At 49.5% G+C, this 21,592-nt stretch overlaps 1 protein-coding gene and 1 long non-coding RNA gene across 8 annotated transcripts in view; one reads left to right on the forward strand and one right to left on the reverse strand.

Annotated features, from left to right (window-relative positions):
- Positions 1–2,468: 2,468 nt before the first annotated feature.
- LOC142362741 (uncharacterized) lies at positions 2,469–5,108 on the reverse strand. Its single transcript, XR_012765262.1, has 2 exons — positions 5,025–5,108; positions 2,469–4,064 (listed from the first exon to the last, which is right to left on the reverse strand). It is a non-coding gene; the product is annotated as an uncharacterized LOC142362741 (long non-coding RNA).
- Positions 4,656–21,592, forward strand: part of ADAMTS9 (ADAM metallopeptidase with thrombospondin type 1 motif 9) — an 85,074-nt gene continuing 68,137 nt past the window's right edge. For 4 of the 7 annotated variants that reach the window (XM_075432920.1, XM_075432923.1, XM_075432924.1 and 1 more), the window contains exons 1-6: positions 4,657–4,887; positions 4,979–5,364; positions 6,534–6,696; positions 19,946–20,232; positions 21,196–21,279; positions 21,382–21,503. In XM_075432920.1, the coding sequence (XP_075289035.1) occupies positions 4,794–4,887; positions 4,979–5,364; positions 6,534–6,696; positions 19,946–20,232; positions 21,196–21,279; positions 21,382–21,503 (1,136 nt within the window). In that variant the 5' untranslated portion in view covers positions 4,657–4,793. Of the gene's footprint in view, positions 4,888–4,978; positions 5,365–6,533; positions 6,697–19,945; positions 20,233–21,195; positions 21,280–21,381; positions 21,504–21,592 lie in introns of all 7 variants that reach the window. The other 3 variants (XM_075432921.1, XM_075432925.1, XM_075432922.1) reach the window with 1 other exon arrangement.

The raw sequence follows: 21,592 nt of genomic DNA on the forward strand, positions 1-21,592 counted from the left end.
AGTTTGACCCAGGACCAAGCTGAAGGACATCTGGGTCTTAGTTGCTTGGGTGACCTTGGATTAATCACTTCAACGTTCACAGCTCGGTATTCAAGGGACTAGGATGGGACCAAGAGTTTAGTTTTGCTCTGCAGCATCCTGGCACATCATTTCCCGTCGCCTTCTGCCACCAGCCCTAAAATGAGGACCCAGGATATGGGATATGGCTGTGCTGGCATTGGTGTGAATGGCAGGGACCCCTTCCCAGCCTCCCCGTCACCAGAGGAGCAAACCCCCAACCAGCCAAGCAATTCAGACCTCGATGGCAGCAGCACGCTACGCAGGGCACGGCTCGGGGTAAGAACAGAGCCCCATGGAGGAAGCAGGAGCTTAAACGCCTACTGTAGACACATTAAACTGTATATTTAGATCCTTTTAACCAGGCTCAAAAAGAGTTGGCTGGGCACAGATAACAAGTTTGAAAATTAAGTATACGCTAAGAACTTGCAAGTCTCAGCCCCTCCAAACAAATGCAAAAGGCTGAAAACAACTTAAAAACCCAGCCTTGACACAACTGCTGCAAATGTCCTTTCGAGAGAAGCCTTTACAGGAGCAGAACAGCTTCCTAAACTGAAAGGCAGCAAAGAGTAGGGTCCTTGTTACCAGCATAGGCAGATGAGCAAGAGAGGCTGAAATCCAGCCAGCAAGCAGTCGCCTGTTGGAAGGGAATGAAATCTTTCACTTTCTGACCACACAGATTACATGCGAGGAGAAAATGTTTGCTGTCTTCGGTTATCTCGTGGCATTGAAGAGCAACCATCAAAGGGAAACGGTCTGCCTTCTGGGATAATCACTGGGCAAGACAGTGGCTACAGCAGATAAAGGAAGATGACGCTCACCCAGAGAGGCCGAGCGGCAGAGAACAAAGCTTAGTGACTGGGGATTGCCCTCACCTATGGGGAAAAGGAAACGCTAACCAGGGTGGAAAGCAGAGCAAAAAACGCAGGAAACGTGGGTTGAGCGTACGCTTGCAGCAGGTGTGCATCGCCTTAGATTTCCTACTGAAGCTCTGCTGTTGTGGTCAAGTTCTTATTTTGTAGTTTACAGAAGAGGCGTTTGCAGCTCAATTTTTGCAGTATTTACATAGGCAAAAATCCCAGTGTTCAAAGGGGATTTTTCCATGCGTAGGTATGGGCTCTTCGGGGTTACTTTTGACTGGGTGAGGACTTGGAGTCTGCACAATTGCCATACCGTAAGCATTAACAGATCCTTGCTAACAGGAAAGTTATTTGAATTTAAGGTTGTAGCTTGGTTTCTCTGAACTCCACATAATCTATTTACTTACGCTACAGCTTTCCTTCTGCACTTCCTAATCTCCAGCTGCGAAGATTCAGAATGCTGCACAACGTACGACTTTTAGGTATATCAATGGAAAAGGCATTGTAAGTAATGCCATGCTCCTACAACACGTCTCGTGCCGTTGCAAAGCCGGGATTTGGTCCCGGGAGCACTTCAGTCCACTCCCAACTCTGTCCCATAATTGAGACCTGATTAGTCCCTCTGTGGGTCAGCACCTCTCTTCTGAAAGATGGAGGGGTTTTGTTTCTTGCCTACGCTCATGCCTGTACGTGCCAAGGGCTCGGATCAGTGAGCGAGCCCGTGAGGATGCTCCTCCACAAGACAGCCTCACTCCATTCAGCTCAGCGCCAGTAAGAAAAGGGTCCTACCCACCCAAGTCACAGCCATGTGCCACTTCTTCTCACCCTGTGCCGGCTTCTGAGCTCCTTTGAACCCCATCTCGGAGCTAAATTAACTGGTTACCTTGCAGGAAACTAAGGAAAAAACCCACAGCTTTGGTAGGTTTTCCTGTGTCGGTGAACTGAAGAGGAGCGGGGCAGCTCCCACCAGCACCAGACATGGTGTAAGGGGATGCTGAGACTGGGAGCGGTGGGATGCGGGCGCTTGTGAAACGGGGACGGCGGCTGCCCTGGGGCACTCCGCAACCCAGATAAAACAGCAGCGGACCTGTTTCCCAGCACCGTCCTGATCTGAGGACGAGGAGACGAGCGAAGGCTGCACCCCTCTCCCCCGGGACAGGCAGGACTAGCTCCACGTAAGCCTCCTCCCCTCCCCTCTGACTCAGCTCTAATGCTATGCTCAGCTTTTCACTCTCTCCTTCCTCAGGCACCTCGTCTCACTGTTCTTCGCTCCCCCTTTGCTGACCGGCAGCTTGATATCGCTCAACACGCCCAACTGGCAGCCCCGGCACTCCCGGGATACGTGTCCGCACCCACCGGAGCGCGGGACACGGCCTCTCCCTCCCCACCACGACTTCTGAGGCCGTATCCCGAGCTCAGTCACCCTGTATCCCTCTCCCTGTGAAGTCCCAAAGTTCTGGGGCACGCACGGGAGTTGTGGGAGGGCGCTGGAAGACTGTCTGGGGTTCTGTAACGTACAGGGTGCTCCCACCAGCCTGGTGAAGCAGCACGGCAGCTCGGGGAGCAGACAGTACTCCTGCTCCAAGTCATTTATTTGATGATGAGACAGAGGAAGCCTGAAGGAAAGAATCAGAGCGAGAAAACTCGCCTGGAGGGAAGCCTGGGCTAGGGTGTGATGAAGTTACAAGATTTCTTTTTATTCCTCGACCAGCCCGAGGACCTCAGCGACTTTTCTGACTCCATCAGGACCCAGTTCAGTGTGGGATGGGTGGGGATGCCACGCTTTCATGCCAAGCGTGGCAGCCCCAGCAGGCTTTGCAGATTGAAGTTGTTTTAGAATAGTTCTGTCTTTCTCCTCTTCTGATGATTTCTTTCTTAGTGTGTGTGCATGAGCAAGCAATTAGCTGCAAGGATAGGAAGACGTTACTGTGCAGGCCCTTTGCAGCACTAACAGCAACTCTGGTTCAGGTTCGCTCGTAAACAGGTGAGCGCATGGAGATACAACCATGTTCGGTTCTGGTGAGGAGCTGCTCCTGCCAGTAGATGACGCCTACAAGAATGGGCACGTCATGGCTCCTACGCACCCACGGTGGAAGCAGGGAGACACCTCCGCTTCCCAGAACTCGGGGACCATCGGGCAGCCGTGGCCGTGCTCACGCCAGCCGTAAGGCTGGACTCCGTGAGAAGCCCCACCACCACTGTCGGAGCTGACTGCACGTGAGGCAACCCAGTTCTGGAAGCATCCCAGCTTTGCCAAGCTCCCGAAGCCAACATGGCTGAGTTACCTTCTTGTGAGCATCTGAGACTCAAATGAAACGTGGTTTGTAAGCGTGGGCACAATGCCATGCTGGGAGGTTATGTGCCATTACGCCTTGCCTTCAAGGTGTGCCGACTCGGGTCTCCACCAACGCGGAGGTTCCTGCACCGCGCTCTGCCGTGCGAAGCTGCCGCCGAGGGCCTGCCCAGCAGCCCTGGCCATCTCAGTTGGACGCGTGGCTTCGCAGGTGATGCTTTGCTTACCTCAACTTCTATACTCATTGTATAAAATTAATAATTTACTGCTAATGGTTGAGGTTTGTAGGGCTTCACCAGTTAGTTTTGAAAAGCCTAGAGGTGCTGTTTTGCCCAGAAGTGGATTCTGAACTGATTTTTTTTTTTAAAGCTTTCCCTTTCTACAGCAAATACTGATATTTCTGCTCTTTGTCCTGAAGTTAAGAAAGTATAGAACTTTGAAAATTTCTATGCAAGTGTAAATCCAAACTTCCAACCATCTATTTGCTTCTGCATTGCCTACAGGCTTTAAATGTCATTGCACTTTTCCTCATTTTGAAAAAAAACGCAAACAAAAACAAAACCAAGCTTTTGGGTTTTGGTTTGAGGAAGGGTAGAAGGCAATGCCTAATTGCATTTAGGTCTGAAGGATGTCTTAAATTTTTGTAGAAAACTTCCAAATTGCAAAACAAAACAAACTCAGAGAAGGAAATAATCTTTTTCCCTCAGGGTGCCTGCAAACTGCACAACATAAAAACAACCCTAAACACAAGTTGCTTCCAGCGCCTCGGGTATGAGAAACGCCGATGAAAACAACTGCCGTAGGAAGTGTCACGCCGGGGATTCTTCGATTGTCGGTACGCTCCTTCGAGCTGCCTTTAAAAACAAAAACGGGGGGAAAAATGGGAAGAACATCAATTATGTAAGGAAACTCGGCTGTCCTCCCGGTGAGTGACCAAGCTGCTCTTCCCCCCCTTGACCCCGCAGATGGGGCAGCGGCCGGGGCCACTCCGCCCGGGTCCCTTCGCGTTTCGACAGCCGCTTGCGAAGCGGGGAGCGGGGCAGCGGCTCGGCCTCCCACGCCCGCCCCGTCCAGCCGCAGCGAGGGCTTTTCTTGGCGAAAACCTGCGATTCCGGCGTTCCTCGGGAATGAAAGAAAGTGACATGTTGGAAGGGGGGGGGGTGGGGGGAGAGGAGGAGGAAGGGCTGTCCCTGCTCCTGCAGGGCGGGATCTTTTTCCCCTTGCTTGATCTATGGAGCCCGCCCCCTTAAATTGGCTCCCGGGAGCGCCCCGTCCACCAGCCCGACGGGGGGAGCGGCGGAAGGCGAGGGAGCAGCAGGCAGGCGGGCGGGCGGCCGGTTCCCCCGTCCCGGCCCGGCGGTCCCGGCCCCTCCGCCCCCGCGCACCATGCGCGGCCCCCGGCGCCCCGCCCGCCCCTGACGGGGCTCCGGAGGGGGGGGGGGGGGCGGGAGAAAGGGGGCGGAAAAAGGAAAAAAAAAGAAATTAAAATAAAATAAAAGGGAAAGGGAGGAAAAGAAGAGCCCGAAGACACCGGGGGGGAGGGGGGGGAAGGCTGCTCCGCTCCCGGGACGGCGCGCAGCACCATGCAGCTGGCGCCGCTGGCGCTGGCACTCACCACGCTCTTCATCGACGGCTTGAGGACAGGAGCGAGGAGGCAGAAGCTGCACCCCAAGCAAGGTAAGGGGGTGCTCGGGGAGTGCCGGGGTGGGGGGTGGGGGGGTGTGCTCGGTCTCCCCGCTCAGTGGCATGTGCTTCTCTCCCCTCGCAGCCAAGCTGCTGGAGAGGCTCAGCGAGTACGAGATCGTGACTCCTACCCGGGTGGATGAGTTCGGCGAGCCCTTTCCCACCGATGTCCACTTCAGGCGGCGGCGGCGGAGCGCCGGCGCTGGCCCCGATGCCTGGACGGCCGCCGCCTCCTCCCCCAAGGCTCACTACAGGCTCTCCGCCTTCGGGCAGCAGTTCCTCTTCAACCTGACGGCCAGCTCGGCCTTCATCGCCCCGCTCTTCACCGTCAGCCTCCTCGGAGAGCCCGCCGCCGACCAGCGGCGCCTGTACGCCGAGGCGGCCGGCTCCGACGTGAGGCACTGCTTCTACCGGGGGCACGTCAACGCCCGCCCGCGGCACACCGCCGTCATCAGCCTCTGCTCCGGCATGGTGAGACCCCCGGGACCCGGGCCCGCCGGGCGCCCAGCGGCGCTGGGGCGGAAGCGCCGAGGAGGAGGAGGAGCAGGGCGAGGGAGGAGGGTGGGCAGAGGGAGGGGGACGGCCCCTTCCCCACGCCCCCCGGCTGCGGGATGGGGCCGGCGGCTGCGGCTCGGCCCCGGTCGGGAGGTTTCTCACACCCCGCTTTTATTACTCCGGGGGCGCGGAAGCCCTCCCGCTCGGCGGGTTCTGGGGGGGGGGCGGAAATCTGCCACCCAGCGGCACCCCGGCGGGGAGGTCAGCGAGCGCGGAGCCCGGGCACCCTGACGGGGTGGCTGAGCGGGGGGGTCCCCAGCAGCGCTGACCCCAGAGCCGTCCTGACCCCCGGGGACCTGAGGACAGGCGGAGGCAGGCTCCCTGGCAGCCCCCCCTGCCGCCCCCCTGCCCTCCTGTGCGGGGGGAGGCTGGTGGAGGGGTGAGCAGAGGCTCTCGGAGGGGCTGAGCCTTCCCGCACCCCGGGTGCCCGTCCCAGCCACTCCCCTGGGACATCTCTGCTGGCGAGTTGTGTTCGCCCGGGCTAGTGTGGGGCTGGGCAAGCCTTCCTCCCAGCGACTGGTCGTGGATCCCAGTCTAGGATGGCTGCGGGATGTTTTGCATCTTGGTTATCTCTTACTTACCCGCCAAATCCCCAACTGATAGTCACGTGCAGCTAGGAGTGTCGGTGGCTGCTCATAAGCAGCGGTTCCACTGGTCAGACACCTCCTTTGGGTCCTTACACGTGGGTTTGAAGCTTGTCTTGGGGAGAGCTGTGGTGTGATAACCAGCACGACGTGATGAGAGGAGTCCAGCACTCTGCAGCACCATCTCGCCCTGGGCAGGGGTGGCTTGGTGGACGTCACTGGCAGGGGGATGGGGTCTGGCAGACGTGCCCTTCTCATGCCCCTGCCTATGGATTAGTAATTTGCTTTCTGTAAATTCCAGTGGGATGGCTGCAGGCAAGCGGTGCGGCCCAGCATGGGTACGATGGGAGCTGGAGCTCCAGCCCGTGCCTTCACAGGGGTCACTGCAGAAGCAGGCGCTCGCGCGTGTTCCTCGTTAACTGCGCTTTTTTTGGGGTAGTCCTGCTCCGTGGTTTGTCATCGCCCGAAGCTGACCGCCTGTTCCTCTCTGGTCCCTCTCAGCTAGGCACATTCAAGTCTGACGACGGGGACTATTTTGTAGAGCCGCTGCTATCGCTGGAAGAACAGGAGTATGAAGAAGAGCACAATAAACCACATCTAGTCTACCGACACCGGACGCCTCCAACCAACTCTTCAGGGGATGGGCAGACTTGCGATACTCCAGGTACTCGTTTTGTTACTGCGCTTGGTGACTTGGCACTTATGAAGGAGAACCAATTGGTAGCAATTAGTAGCTTTGTGTGGGGCAGAAGGGATGTGGAGTTGAGGGACCCCTCTAGAAATGGTACCGTGTGTGCTAGGACCAGGCTCGTGGTGGTACTGCTGTCCTGTCCTGAAGAGACGTGGTGTGCCTGTGCTCTCTAGGAATCGGTTACGAGGAAGTTGCAGTCAGGAAGAATCTTATGGTTTCCATTGCATCCCTGCTGTAAGGCTGGCAAGAGATCCTCTGGGCTGTTGTACCTTAAATATCCCTTGAGCCTTTAAATTTGTTTTCTGCCTTCTCTTGTGTGTAATTCCTAACTATCCTAATCTGACTTCCTCTCTGTCTGAAATTCTGTTTCTGTTCTTTAAATAACGTCTTTCTGTCTTGGTCTTGCTGTGCTCCTGGTCTTCCCTCCCGAAATCTGGTTGTGACTTGTGATGTCTTATTTCATTTCTAGTGGAAATGAGAAGGTCCTAACACCAACCCTGACAGTTCTTCCCTTATTAATCACTTTTCCATGGTTCATTTTCAAAGGCTTTTTTTTGTCTCATGGCCCACCATCTCCCTGACCTCCTCGCTCCCTCCTTCTGGTCTTTGCACGTATGAAAGAGCAACAAGCTTTTTTTATGTCCCCTTCAAGTGCCTTGGTGAGCAATAGCCTTGCTCCTACTGTCCCTATTACCTGCAGTGGCCTCTTGCTGTTCTCTGCTTCATTGACTTCCTGATTTTCACTACTAATCCTCTCCTTTGGCAGCAAATACCTAAGTTCTCTCTGAAGAAGTTTATTCCTTCAGTCTCCTCTTTCACCTGCTGTTTTGCCCTCCTCCTTTGGCCTGCAGCTAGATCTACAGGAGCTTTAAAGCCTAAACAGAGTAGACCTTGACTGGCTTCCCTTGCGCAGGCTGCAAGCTGCTCATGTGTTGCAAAGTAGGTGGAATTGCTCAGGGAGTAAAGGTGCCACTGGAGGAGAAGTGTGGTGCCAAACTTAGACTGCATTTAGCACGCGTGACTCGTTTGGCACCCATGACCGTGGATCGCGGCTGTGCTGTTGAGCTCTCGGTCTGTTCAGCTCGCACTGATCGCACTGAGTCAGAAGATCCTCTGGTGCTCTGTGACCGGCCAGAGCTGGTGCACTAGTGACGTGTATTTCTTCTCCTAGAAGACATGTGCATACGTGTCCACATGCAAACGTACAGGCTGGGGGACAATAGTACCTCTCACAAGGCTGTCGTTGTTTGTTCTTCCAAGGGTTGCTGCTGGACTATGCCATTCTGGTTTCTCTCTTCCAGCTGTTTCTGCTCCCTTCTTTGAGATCAGATGCAGGAGACTCAGAACAGTTGGAAAGAAACATGGAATCTGGCACATTGCATCAGTAGCCCTTGGAGGAACGGAGCAGCAGATCACAGGACTCATTGAATCAAAGGTAGCTGGGAGGGCTCTTACATTCACTTGTGGACTTTACTCTCTGCTGTTATAACAGTCTGCTGTATTTCACCCCACTTGTGTGTATCCATTTAGTATTCTTAGCTTCCATTTAGGGTATTATTTTTCTGGATCACGATTCATGAGAATAATACCCTATCCATGATGTTACCTGCGTGGCATATATCTCTTTCTCCTCTTTTCCAGCATGCTTTGCTTCTTGCTTGTCTTTGTTTCTTTGCTGCTCTTACTTCATGTAGTGGAGAAAGGAGGCCTAGCCTCTCAAATATAAGCTTAAGGGTTCCAGATAGACGTGACAGTCTTACTCACCCTCCTGTCCTCTTCCCCTCCATCTCTCCCTCTCTCTTTTACCATTACCCGAAAGGCGGTTGTAGTGAGGTGAGCGTTGGTGTCTTCTCCCAAGTAACTAGCGATAGGACAAGAGGAAATGGCCTCAAGTTGCATCAGGGGAGGTTTAGAGTGGATATGAGGAAAAATTTCTTTACTGAAAGAGTGGTTAAGCATTGGAACAGGCTGCCCAGGGAAGTAGTGGAGTCACTATCCCTGGTGACGTTCAAAAAACGTGTGGATATCGCACTTCGGGACATGGTTTGGTAGGCATGGTGGTGTTGGGTTGATGGTTGGACTTTTGATGATCTTAGAGGTCTTTTCCAACCTTAATGATCCTACGATTCTACAGTTGTCCAAATTTTGAAAGGGAATGGTGCTTTGGTCATACGCGTTTGGTGAACGATTCTTGATCACTTCATTTGAGGAGCAAGTGCAGGACACCCTGGGCAAAGCTGAACCTTGGCATTCCCCCCAGGGCTACGTCTGGTGGAGAGACAATATCTCACATGTCTTTGGAGTGGAGGGGAAAATGCAAAATCTGGCAGCGCTCACTGTTTTGGGTGGGATGCTTCTGTCACTTCTACCAGAGAAGAATGGTTTTGTGAGACTTTGTTACAGCTTAGGGTGTTGTGCGAAACCAGCCTTTTGTCAGAAGAACATGTGAAAAGTTGTGTTGCAGACTTCTGGCAGGGGTTGAAATTTGCTCGAAGAGGAAATTCATGCGAGGGAAATCTGAGGCACCCACCCTGCAGTGAGCAAGGGAGCCCACGTTGCCGGGCAGTGGTGCTAAGAAGGATGGCTTTCTGATAGTCTTCTTCCTGGAAATGATTAATAAGCAGCACACTGATGTGCCCTTGCCATGATGATGTAATTATAGACTTCTCGCAGTATGCAGGAAGTTTCCCCTTGTGAGTTGACTGACAGATTGAGCAAAAGCTTTCATTTCCAGCGGTCTCCCTGGTGTTACTTTTAGCTTTCAGCATCCTCAGGTCAGCTTAGAAAAACAGGTATTTGATTTTTTTTAAGTTTTAATTAGCAGTTTCTGATAACAGTTTTGGGTCCTCTGACATATGAGATACTCTGCAGATGTTCTGAAAAAAGATCTTCCTCCTCTGAACGCTGATGGATATCAAATGCAAACTGTGCTCTGTGTATGAACTTTCATAGCACAGCACCGGGGTCTCCTGGCAATGCACTGCAGCCGTCTGGCGTATAGCTCAACCGCCGCAATAAAAACTTTTGACAAAGTTTTCCTTGGGGTAACGGGTTAATGTAGTTTCAGTCATAGGAAATGGTGCAATTTCTCCTCCTTCCCTTCTTTTAGTTAGTGCCGTGAATCAATTTGTCATCTGGTCAAGGATCTGGCAGAATAATTAGTTGTGTTTTACTGGATAGCCGTTACGGGATGAAGACTTGGCCAGGCCGATGGCGTGATGTCACTAGGTGCAGCGCCGCTACCACCCATCGCTTCACGATAGCAAGCTCTTCCGATCCAAGTTATTAAATATCCGCTTTTTTGAGGTGGGGGAGGAAGAGAAAAGAAATTCTGATCCTAAAAAAAGAAAAAAAGGAAGTGGCTCATTGCGGAGCTGGGGAGCCGAGCTTTCCTGCGCCCCGCAGAGGAACAATCTGACTCCGATGATAAAAGGCGCGGAGCTGCATCCTGCGATGCCGTGGGGAGCTGTGCCCATCATGCTGACCAGCTTCAGGAGGCCAGCAGCATCTCTCCAACCCCCCTGTCCTGTCTGATAGCCCGCCAGGAGCAGACCTGCGAGCCCTACCCACTGGTTTCCACATGAAATCCTGAAGGTTCTGTCTGGCGGAGAGATGTCCAGCTCCAGATGCCAACAGGACGCTGCATCTGGTCATCACCTAAATAAACTGCTTCAGGCCACCTCTTGCTCAGTGTTTTGTGTCTACTTCTGCTGCCTTTCCTTTCTCTCGTGTTTCCCATGTTTTTGTCATTGCTATGTTTGTATATATGTTTTGGTCATTGACTTCTCTGGAGCTCTTTCAGTTTTGTTGGTTTTTGTAACACCTTTAGCCTTCACCCAATCATTCTGCCTGCTGGCCACCCCTTCTTCTGAGACAGATGTGACCTCTACTTGCCTGGTGGCACCGAGCCACAACTGCCGTGTGGCCATGAGTATAAATGCAGGAGCTGGACTTTCTTGTCTCCCTACTTCTGCTGCATGCTCAGCTATTTCATTGCTCCAGACTTTGCGAATTCCTTGTAGCTTTTACTGTGATGCTGCTGCAGGACTCCCACGTGGACTCTTTTGGGCAGCTCCTTCTTTGTTCCCGCTGCATTCACTTTGCTCTTCCGATCTGTGCTTTCCATTTCCTTCCCAGTTTCAATAGTTATATACCTCCCTGTTCTCACCTCATTTTTCGTATTTCTTTTTTATTCAAGACCCATCTGTGGCTGAGATGAGTAAGTCAAGGACTGAATATATAGCGAGCGCTAGCTGTTCCCATGACTTGTTGCTGGCCAGCCGTGCCCGTCCTGAGGCTGGTGTTAGACGTGGGCTCTGGGGCTGTGTGTGAGGATCTTGCACAGACTCCTGGCTTCTTAATGAGAGTGCTTAAAGCGGGAATATCCACCACGGGCAAAACTCCTCATGCAGAAGCAGCAATAACACTCTGATGGTGCCAGACTAGTAGGAAGATGATTAGAGCTTTTTCTGTTTCTGGAGGAGAGCCAAGGGGCTGTAGCCAGCAAAGAGGCCTTCCAGCAAAGAGGCCTTCCAGAAATTCGCGCAGTGCTGGTGAGATTTTGGAAGCGGGCTCAGATGAGTGCAGGACAGAGCAGATCCTACCTGCGCAGAGCTGGCCGTGCCCGCAGCTGCTGCTGGTGGAGGTGGGAAAGCCCGGTGACTCGGCTGCTGAGGTTGCTTTCCAAAAACCACCAAGCGTTACAAGCACAGGTGGCCACTGGGCACATCCCAGTACCTGGCAGAAACGGACGCAAAAGGGTCTCAAATTTGCAACTGGGTATTTAGTTGCAAGGCGTTAAGGCAGTTTGACTACTCGGGAGGCAGCACGTGTGCAGACAGGCGCAGCAGCTCCAAAAACACAAGGCCTGTGCACTCATCCAGGTGAGGAGGAGAAAAGTAGTGTGTGGGTGTAAGTTGTGTTGGGAAAGTGGCTGTAATAAGCACAAGACAAGTCAGCGGTGTGAACCACGTCTTGCCGCCAAGCTAGCGTGACACGGGCATAATCAGTAATATGTCACTGATTTTTTTCAGTTGCATTAATGAGTAATTTGTAATAGATTACCCTTTCGTAGTAACTTTAACAACCCTTCTTACTCAACATGACACTGGGGAGTCACCAGAGCAGAGGAGTTCTGCCCTGTGTCTTAAGCAAGCAAATGCCTGGTGCTGCCAGCTCGATGCTTGCAATCCTGCTCCTGTGTGATAATCAGCACCAGCCCGCTCAGCCCTTACAGATGGTTGTCATCTCTCTCCCAGTGTCACCCAGCTGCACGGGAAGTCATTGGTGAACCCACGGCGCAAGCAGGAGATGGTCCTGCCACCGCGTTCTGGCGTACTTGGGAAGGGGTGGCCAGGCTGAGGTTGCCAGGGTGTGGGTTTGTTAATGTGTCACCTGTGTTGGGACCAGGGAGGTGACCTGGTGGTGGATGAGTTGAGGGTCTGGCACTGTGGCTAAAGCCTGACTTTGTCCCTTTCCATGCAACGTGGCCGCTTGTTGGTGCAGGTGGGCAATGAGTTTTTTCTCCTGCCTGAGTTGTGGTTCGAGGTGTATAGCCAGTGTTAGACATGGGAACAGGGCCAAAGAGGCCAGAGGTAGAAAATTTCATGCTTGTTCTACAGACGGTTATATGTGTTACGTTCTTATTTTATAGCAGTTTTGAGGCAGAAACTTGGAATGCCTTTTCCCCAGTGCTCGATGTTTGTACTCTTGTGAGTGGTCCATGGTGACATCCCAGGTGCTTTGCAGTCAAGCTGTTGGTCTAGAGCCCGTTTGTATTTTTGCTGTTCCTTTTGGACTGCTTGTCTTGTTTCCAGCTGTGACCTTATTTTGGTGTTCAAGTCCTTCATCCAGCAGTATTTCACATTCTAGGTGTCTGATTTCCAGGCAGGGCTTCAGGCGACTTCTGTACTGCTGGGTCTCACGTAACCGTGGGGTTGCAGAAGATCTGCAGGGAGATTTTCCTAAGCCTTTGCTTCCAGGTTGAGCAATCCTTGAGCTCTTTCAAAAGTCTGTTTAAGCTGTCAGCTTTGCTTTTGGCATTAGGGTAAAACATGTACTTCGTTCTTTCCCTCAGAGAAGTTTCTCATCTTAAGGAAGTGAGTTGTAATTTACGGTCAGATAGTAATTATTTCAAGTTTCCTTCCCTCCCAAAAACAGCAAATGAGGGAGTTACGTCACAAGTCCCATATGCTAATGTAATTATTTCTATTTCTGGCTTCCTATTGAGGTAATAGCACAGTAACAGCCAACTAGTACTTGGTCAGATGGGCCTGGGATGTCAGCCACAAGCTTTTCCCATACTGAGTTGGGAAAGGGATCAGGCTGTCATGTGTGGGCTATCTTACTGGGGTAGTGGCAAATGAAATAAGCGATTAGACTGACTTCAGGTAGAAAAATGGATCACAGGCAACGATACAGATTCCATAATTACAGTTTTGTGCGAAAATTTCTTGATGTGAGTTATAAACAAGGTGCATGCATTTTATTGTTGCTGCTGTTGAAAATGTGTCAAACATCTGTCTGGCAAGAAAATTTATTCCCTAACAGTGAAAGACCAAGATTGTGACTAAACAAATTATTATTGATTGGTTCTTGTTTTGCAACTTAGACGTGGTAAGTGAGCAGAGTTAAATTGTTCTCCTGGAATCAAAATGGGTGTACTTGCAATCTTGCATCTACTTTTTCATAATCTGCATGGACATCCACTGAAGAAGGCCAGGTGGGAGAAGCAGGGAGGTATCACTTTGGTACTTTACATTTCTACCCCATGGCATATACTAATGAAAATAAACAGGCTGACTATTCTAGGACTTCTCTTCCTGCCTGTATTGTCATTACCAGCATCCCCATGGCCAACTGCTAGGCACAGTTTCTTTCTTTCTAAGGGGATATTTTTTCTCATCTTTTACTGAGCGTCAGTACAAAGATGTGTGATCTCAGTGATGTTCTTGGCGTGTGGTACCTCACAGGTAGCGCTAGACACGAGTGCAGATAACGCATTGGTGTACTTGCTGCTGTTACGCATTGAAAGTTGCATGAACAGCAGGCAAACGAGCAGGGGAGTTTGGGTGCTCAGGTGGCTTGCAAGGCAGAGTTGGGTTCTGCAGGTGCAGCCTCTAGAGCTCTGCAGGCAGAGAGGTTCGGTTAGCCCAGGCAGCGCAGGAGGCAGCAGCCTTGGCTGCTTTCCTGACGTGCAGAGATGCCACCGGTGTATGTCAGCGTGCCTGTGGTATATCCGTACCCATGCTGGTTTGACCCACAGCCTGGCTCAGGTGTGTGTCTGCTTATGGGTGAAACACCAGGACATAGTTCAGCAAGCTGCTTGGCCCTGTGCAGTGTCAGAATGGTTTTCAAGTGTATCTTGCAATATATTTTTTTTTTTGTGTGTGTGTTATTCCACAGGACTAGTTTGTTCTTCTTCCCGCACCAGTGGGTTATGGAACTGGTACTGGTGATTTTTTAGCACTGTAACTTTCTGCCAGCCATACCTTAAACCGATTTTGTATCAACTCAGTGGTGCTTTTGTGCCTTGTGGTTGTGAGGTGCAGTTATTTGGTTATTTTGTCTGTAAGATGTTCTTGAATCATTTTCCGCCACGTATTCAGCTCACACGTTACTATCTGCTTTCTGAAAGAGGCAATTTATTATTTTGTTCATTAATCTAGTTTCTGTCTACTGTGCAAAATTGATAGCTTTCATGTACAACTTTTTACCTTGGGCAGAAAAAGACTCTTTAAAGCTGGAATGCATTCTCATATACATCAATGGGAAAGGAAACATCTAGAGTATGTGTGGGGTTTGGTCTTTGCATGGTATAGAACCAGATAATATTTTCTTCCTAAGGGAAACTGGTTGGTGCTAACTGCCAAGTCCATGGTTCTCAAGCGCTCTGGTTCAAGCAGCAGAAGAAAGGCAGGATCACCCCAAAAGACATAGGTGGGTTCAGCATCACCTTGAGCTTTAGCACCTTCAAGGATGGAGTCTCCGTAGCTGAAGACACCACCATGCTCGCTCCGGTGTGCGGGCCACAGGGGGTGAATAGAGATGGGACTGCTGACTTTGGTATCAGTGATATTTCATGCTGGTCTAAACTGCACATGGCTCTGGGACAGTTGGAGAGGGGACTCTGCTGAGCCCAGATTGTTTGCTAGTTCAAAGGGAAGTATGAACAACAGGGGGAAAATTAAAGTTTACCTCCTTCGTATTGCTCAAATAGTGGCACCTGTGAAAGGTCTGATATTTTACTGCATTTTTCAATAGTTCCAACCATGAAAGTTTGATCTATGCAGTTTTGTCCGGCTCTTGCTGATGAAGGTTGAAACTCCAGTTGACATCTGTCAGTCAAGTGGGTTCAGATTAATTCGCAGTTGAACACTTTCTGGTCTGCAGGTTAGAAAAGTCGAGCAAACTTTCATTTTCACCCTTAGTATAGAATGTCTTTCTCTTTGGATCCTGGCTGGCCCCGATCCTGCGTTTCCCTTCTGATGTAGGTCATTGATCTTGCCTCTATCCATAAAGCCACTTTTCCCTTTTAGCTGTAGCAGCAGCTCCAATTGCACAGTAAAGAAGCTATCCAGAGGGAAGTCAGGATCAGTCCTGCTCGTAGGACTGGTCATCTCGGTGTGGTACAATGCAAAGCAGTCGCTGCTCCCCCATTCTGTTAGCATCCCTGGCTGTTGTCCGAGCAGGGAGAGAAGCTGCTGGCAGCGAAGGGATGTTCAGCTCTGGGCTATGCTGGGCACAGCAGCACACCCACGGTAACACAGGTGGGAATCTGGCCTCATGCAAATTCAGCTGAGATCTATCTGTAGATATAATGAAAGATAGGTACAGTTATAAAACAGATCGATACAGAATTAAAATAGACCCAGGGCTAGAAAAATCCTTTGGTCCGGCTTAGGACCTGTTTTGGTCCTAAAGAGGAGCCAGTTTCCATCCCATTTCCTGGCAAGAAGAGCCTAAAAATGTGTTTTAATTCCAGCTAGTCTGACCTCTGCATGAAGAAATTCCATTTTGCCCCTTGCCTCTCTTTTCCGAGTGATGGCAGTCGCTTCAGTGGCTGCTGTTGTACCAGCTACCGGCAGCAAATTCGGGCCAGCCGACTGTAGCCGGAGCTCGCACCGAACCGCCGGGGCTGGGCTTGCTGCCGTGGCTCCCGCTCCAGTCGAGGGAGGGAGGTCGCACACCGACTGGCTGAGTTTGGATCCACTTGATGGAAGCGTGCAATAAATAATTATCTTCCAAACCATATTTTTATCATCTATGAAGCTGGATCAGAGCAGTTCTGGGAGCGTTGTGGGCCAACCACTGAGGAGTGAACTTTGTGTTGAAAATTGTAGGTCACACATTCAGGAAATGTATGATAGTAAGTTGGCTTGAAAGGACCATGCTGCTTTTCTAGTAAGGAGAGGTTGTTAATGTTATTAGCTCAAGAAATAGATTATTTTTTTTTTTCTCCTTTCTTGCTCTCTCGTATTTTTTGTTCCCCACCCCCCCACCCCCCCCATATGTGCAGCTCTCCTGAACTTGGAGCTGAGCTGGACTTGCTTGCATTGTCACATGTCTTATTTAATTGCGCAAATTGCTTTCTATTCCCAGGGCAAGTTAATGTAGAAATGGAAAAGATTAGAACTGTTGGGATAAGCGATCGCTCTTTTAATTTTTGGTTTTAGCATAACAATAGCTGCTATTTCAAAAGCAGTCCCTGGCTCTGCCCTGTCTCCCTCTCATGCAGGCAAAGTACTCGCGTAGGGCCTGAGTCTCCCCTGCCCTCTCCCTTGTGATAGATCCAAACTCCATTAATCAGCAGGAATCATCCATAAATCAGCTCATTGGGCTGTGGACTGAGGCTTCTTGTGCAAGCAAAAATAAATGGCACAAGAGGGGAGATGCCATCACGAAGGAATATCCCTGTCAAAAGATTGGGTCTCCTTTTTAGGTCCCACGTAACAAAGAAGAAACCAAGTGGAAAAAAATGAACATACATCTCCAGGTTTGTCTAAAGACCGTGCAAACACCATAGACTGTCTTAGTAAAGCAAGCAGTAAAATGGATGTTGTTCCAGCAGCCTCTTAGAAGAATATGAACTGTTGAATCAGTGCATAGGCTTGCCTAATATGTGAATTATTAATGTGTAGTTTGCATGGTTTTGAAGGGTTTGTCTACTCAATGGAGTTTGTTCTTTTTCCTACAAATTGAAGAAAATGTTATGTTACTTAAACCTATCCAATTACTGCCATATGTAGGTAGATGTTTTTCAGGTCCTTTGCAAAGATTGAGAGCTTGCCAAGCAAACCTTTTTCCTTCCTGATTTCTGTTAATATATTAGCACAATAGGGGAGAAAAAAAAAAGCAAAACCAGGTGGAAAAATATCACACCCTTTTTTGGTGTTGTGTGTGGCAGTAGGAAGCTGTCACTGGAAAATTGCAGTTTTCTTGTGTAATGTGAGAGAGTTTCACTTCAGCCGGACTAACCAGCAGTGTGCTGCACCGTTCAGGAAGACCATTTCTGCTGTGGCCGTCGTAACGGAGCAAGCCAGGTATCAACAGCATCAGGCACACGGCATACTGGCAGTCCCTGTATGCGACACCTGTTAACACTGGTGGGGGTTTTATGGATGGGTTGAGAGCAGTACACTGCCATTAGTGTTTAATTTTTTACAGGTGAATGTGCACCATCTCTGAGTGTAGTTATATGCAAGAAAGATGGGTGAAGATAACCATTCACTACTATCAAGGTCCAGGAGTGGCTTGACATGCAGCACGTCCCCCCCCTCGCTAGTGCTTGGTTTTACAGTAACTAGGCTGGCAAACACGCTGTACGTGACTCTTGTCCGAATAGCGTGCTGTAAGTGTTGGAGTGACTTCATACCTGGAAACAAATATGTTGGTTTTTGAAGGGATGATGTGGCTGACTTGATGTGTGTGCTGGACGGGGGGAGTACAGTGATACCGTACTGACACTTGGCAGTGTCAGGTTAATGATTGGACTTGATGATCTTAAGGGTATTTTCCAACCGAAACGATTCTGTGATTCCATGACACCGTGCCAGGTCTCTGCAACAGAAGGAAAGACAGTTTTTCCTCCATGCTGGGCAAACCTGGCTGTGTTGGGCTCTGGTTCTCCTGTGTGGTGGGTCAGGATGGGGCTCTCCAAACCTGGCATTTCACGTGGACCTCTCTAGTTTTTGGGTGGGTGTGTTTTGAGGGGTTTGGGTTTTTTTTTTTTGAGCAAGTGACAACAGTAGCTGTATTATTTCAGTACAAGCTTGGTGAATGTCAATTAATTTCTTTTAAACACCTCCTGTATAGCAGGTGTCTCTTCAAAGAATTCTTTGCATTTCTCTCTCCTTTGGCCATCTAACCTCCTTCTGTGAGGCTGGCTGGAGGAGAAGCCGCCTGAGCAGATGGTGCAGAGCTCTGCCTTTGCACGGCAGCCTTGCCTTCAACCTTGCTCGAGCCTTGTGAGCATCTTCCCATCCTTAACGCGCTTTTCCTTGAGCACCTGCTTCTTTTGGAAGTTAGTTATTTAAAAGAGAAATTAAAGTGACCACCTGAGGGTGCAGAGAGGAGGGGAACTGGCTGAAGGGCTGAGGTTAGCGCTTTCCCCTCGGTCTGGTTGTCTTCTCACCTTTAAGTTATTTGTATGCATGGTTGGCTTCCCGCGCGGGTTGGCACTGAGCGAGTTGGGATAATGTCACGGTTGCCCACGAAGCCGTGCCAGCGTGAGAGCACAACCTTGCCAGCACAAGGGCATTGATTAGTGCAGAGGAACTAGGGCAATCCAATTATAGCCACAAATGCCATTGGCTTTCTCAAATTCTTACTCAAATGACTGCGGACTCTCTCCTCTATTAAGGTGGTCTGGGCTATATTGAGAAAGGGGAATTCGCAGGACTTGGGTAGTGCAGAGTAAACAAGATTTAATTCTTAAATGCTCTGTTGCCTATTTACACGTAGGGCAAAAGGATAGTATTTTTCAGATGGGTAGAAGCTGGCTGACCCCCTTTGCCTGCCTTGGTGTGTTAAAGAATGTATTTTATATTTATTTTTTTGGAAATTATTACAAAATATCCTAAAAGGAAACTACACAGGAAAAATAGCGAAGGAGTTTCCTATCATTTCAATCTTGTATGAGTATTGAATATTCCTTTGTTCCCTAATATTATGCTTCCTCTAACCTACTCAGTGGGTCAGATAAGGAAACATGATATTTTTCACCACCATGACGAAATTAAACTAAAGCTACAAAGAGCGTGAGGGTTGTAGCCTGGAGTCTTAGATGAGTGGCTCAGATCTGGCTTTATATTAAATGCAGAAGTGAACAGTCTCTCATGGATGAATCACATTCAATTAGCTACTTCCTACGATGAACTGATTAAAAATTAAGTGGCATCAAATAAGACTGATTTTGCTCATACGTTTAAATAATGCTATAATTACATACTAATCAGACGGCAAATCTTAATTGTACACGTTCCATATGTTTTATTTGCCTGTTCTCTCTCTTCCCTTTGTCGTCTTTGTATCGGCATGGAGTATATTTTCAGGCTGCTTTTATGTTTGGCCTAATTGAATATCAAAAGCAGTATATGTGAAACTTCCTGAATTCTATTCTTTAGCCGGTGGCAGCTGTGCTATTTGATGACCTTTACCATTCCCGTAGCACAGAATAATAAAGGGAGGGGGGGAATTGAAGCCCAGCCATGTTATTGTTAGAGACAGAAATAAATCATATATAATTGCTTCGCCATGAAGGCCAAATCCTGCCGTCCTTCATGCCTGAGTTAGAAATACAGGATTTGGACCTTTTGTTTCCTGCGGTTTCCTGGCCACCTTGGACGTGCCCAGAATCCTCACGCTGCCGCTGCGGTGGCTAATTACCATCGCCAGGCTCACGTCGCGATAAACTGAACTGCAGCCCCGGCTCCATCCCGCCGGTGCAGGCCAGGGGACAGCTCTGCCGCAGGAAACATTTACGTGATTGTCCACCTTTAAGTGCAACTGGCTTCTGTAAAATTACTTTAAAAATTAGAAAAAGCCTTAGATGTTGGATTACATGGTGGGCTTCCGCAGAACGCTTCTATTTTGGTTAGCTGTTTGGAACGAGCCTGCTAACTCTTCATTGAAGTAAAGAGATATTTTGACATAACATGCATGTGGTATTAACTTTATTCACTCCAGAATGAACTTTATGCTTTTGTCTGCTTTTTAATCATAGATCATGAACACAGTCACAAAAAGAACAAGCGGAAACACTGGAGAAGACACTGGGCAGAAAGCAGCATATTGTCTGACATGGAGATGTTGAAACACAGCCTGGAAGTGAATTCACTTTCTGCAGATAGCAACAAGACTGGGAACCTCAGTGAAAAGAAGAGCCACAGACGAACAAAGCGGTTTCTCTCCTACCCTCGGTTTGTGGAAGTGATGGTGGTGGCTGACAGCAGGATGGTCGCCTACCATGGTGCTAATCTACAGCACTATGTCTTAACGTTAATGTCAATAGTGAGTATTCAACTAGGGGGAGTAGGTTCACCCACGGATCATTTTCTAGTGGTCACAGAGTCTCCTTCCTGCTGCGGTCTTCTGTGATACCGTCAGGTTTCCTCAACTAGGCATGGAGATAATTCTGGGATTAGAGTAAAGCTTGGTAAAACTTGGCCGGCGAACACCGATTGTGGTCGTCTTCCTTCCCATATCCACCATGTTTCCTAACCCTTCCCACACCTCTCACTTCCAGCTTTCTGACCCCCAGGCAGCACGATAAGCATCACTGGCCCTTTAGTCCACAGGCTGTACCCTTCTTGTTGTTTAAGCCCATCTGGAGCTGAATTAAAAAAGTATTTTGGGAACTGTGCCTTCCAAGGGACTGATGCTAGTAGGTTATGCAGTTGCCTGACTTCCCTTGCTGTTGGAAGTAGAAGCAGCCTCTGGTCACGGTGGTCCTTAGCGTAGAGCTAGGGTTGGCCTTCCAGGCTGAGGACAAGCATTTAGTAGCTGCTGGTGCCAGGACGCAGTAGTGCTGTCCCCAGGCAGGCAGCTGTGTAGATGCGTAGTGCCTGGAAGCGAGGATCCAGCGCAGTTGTGTCACTGGAGGGATTTTTGTCCCATTAGAGGGTAGAAGTGCAGTGAGTATGTGGTCTAAGACTGTCCATGTCAAAATGAGGCACTGGAGAGAAGTTGCTTTTTGGCAGCCTTGGTTGGCGGTCAGAGCAGACTGATCCTGTAATATGGTGAAATGTGTGTTAAAACAGAAAGAAATGTTGGGTTTCTGCCATACCAGCAGGTTTGTTTCATTCCAGAATTGTGTGTCTGGTAGGACGTCTCTCCAAGTAGCATCAGAGTACAGAGTGGGGCAGAAGAGCAGCTCAGGAGAAAAACAGATGTAAAATGGAAAACGTGTGTGTTGTTGTAATTGTTTGTTTCCCTGAATGGTAGCAATAATCTGAATATTTCTTGTTTAAACAGGTGGCTTCTATCTACAAAGACCCAAGCATTGGAAATTTAATTAACATTGTTATTGTGAAATTGGTCGTGATACATAATGAACAGGTAATGAAAGTGGCTTTCTTCTCCTTCTGTTTGACGGTGGCATTTGTAGTAAGCCTTGTGAAGAATAATTAAAATACCTACTTTATGTGTGTTGCTTATTAGGATGGTCCTGCAATATCTTACAATGCCCAGACAACATTAAAAAACTTTTGCCAATGGCAGCAATCCCAGAACCACCCCGAAGGAAGTCACCTTCAACACGATACAGCCGTGCTTGTTACCAGGTATGGTGAATATTCTCATGAGAATTGTAGCCAGTCATGTGTCAGAGGCTGTGGGCTTGTAATATATGCAGCTATGGGAAATGTTTGGG

The sequence above is a fragment of the Opisthocomus hoazin genome, chromosome 11 (assembly GCF_030867145.1).
Source record: "Opisthocomus hoazin isolate bOpiHoa1 chromosome 11, bOpiHoa1.hap1, whole genome shotgun sequence".
NCBI lineage: Eukaryota > Metazoa > Chordata > Aves > Opisthocomiformes > Opisthocomidae > Opisthocomus > Opisthocomus hoazin.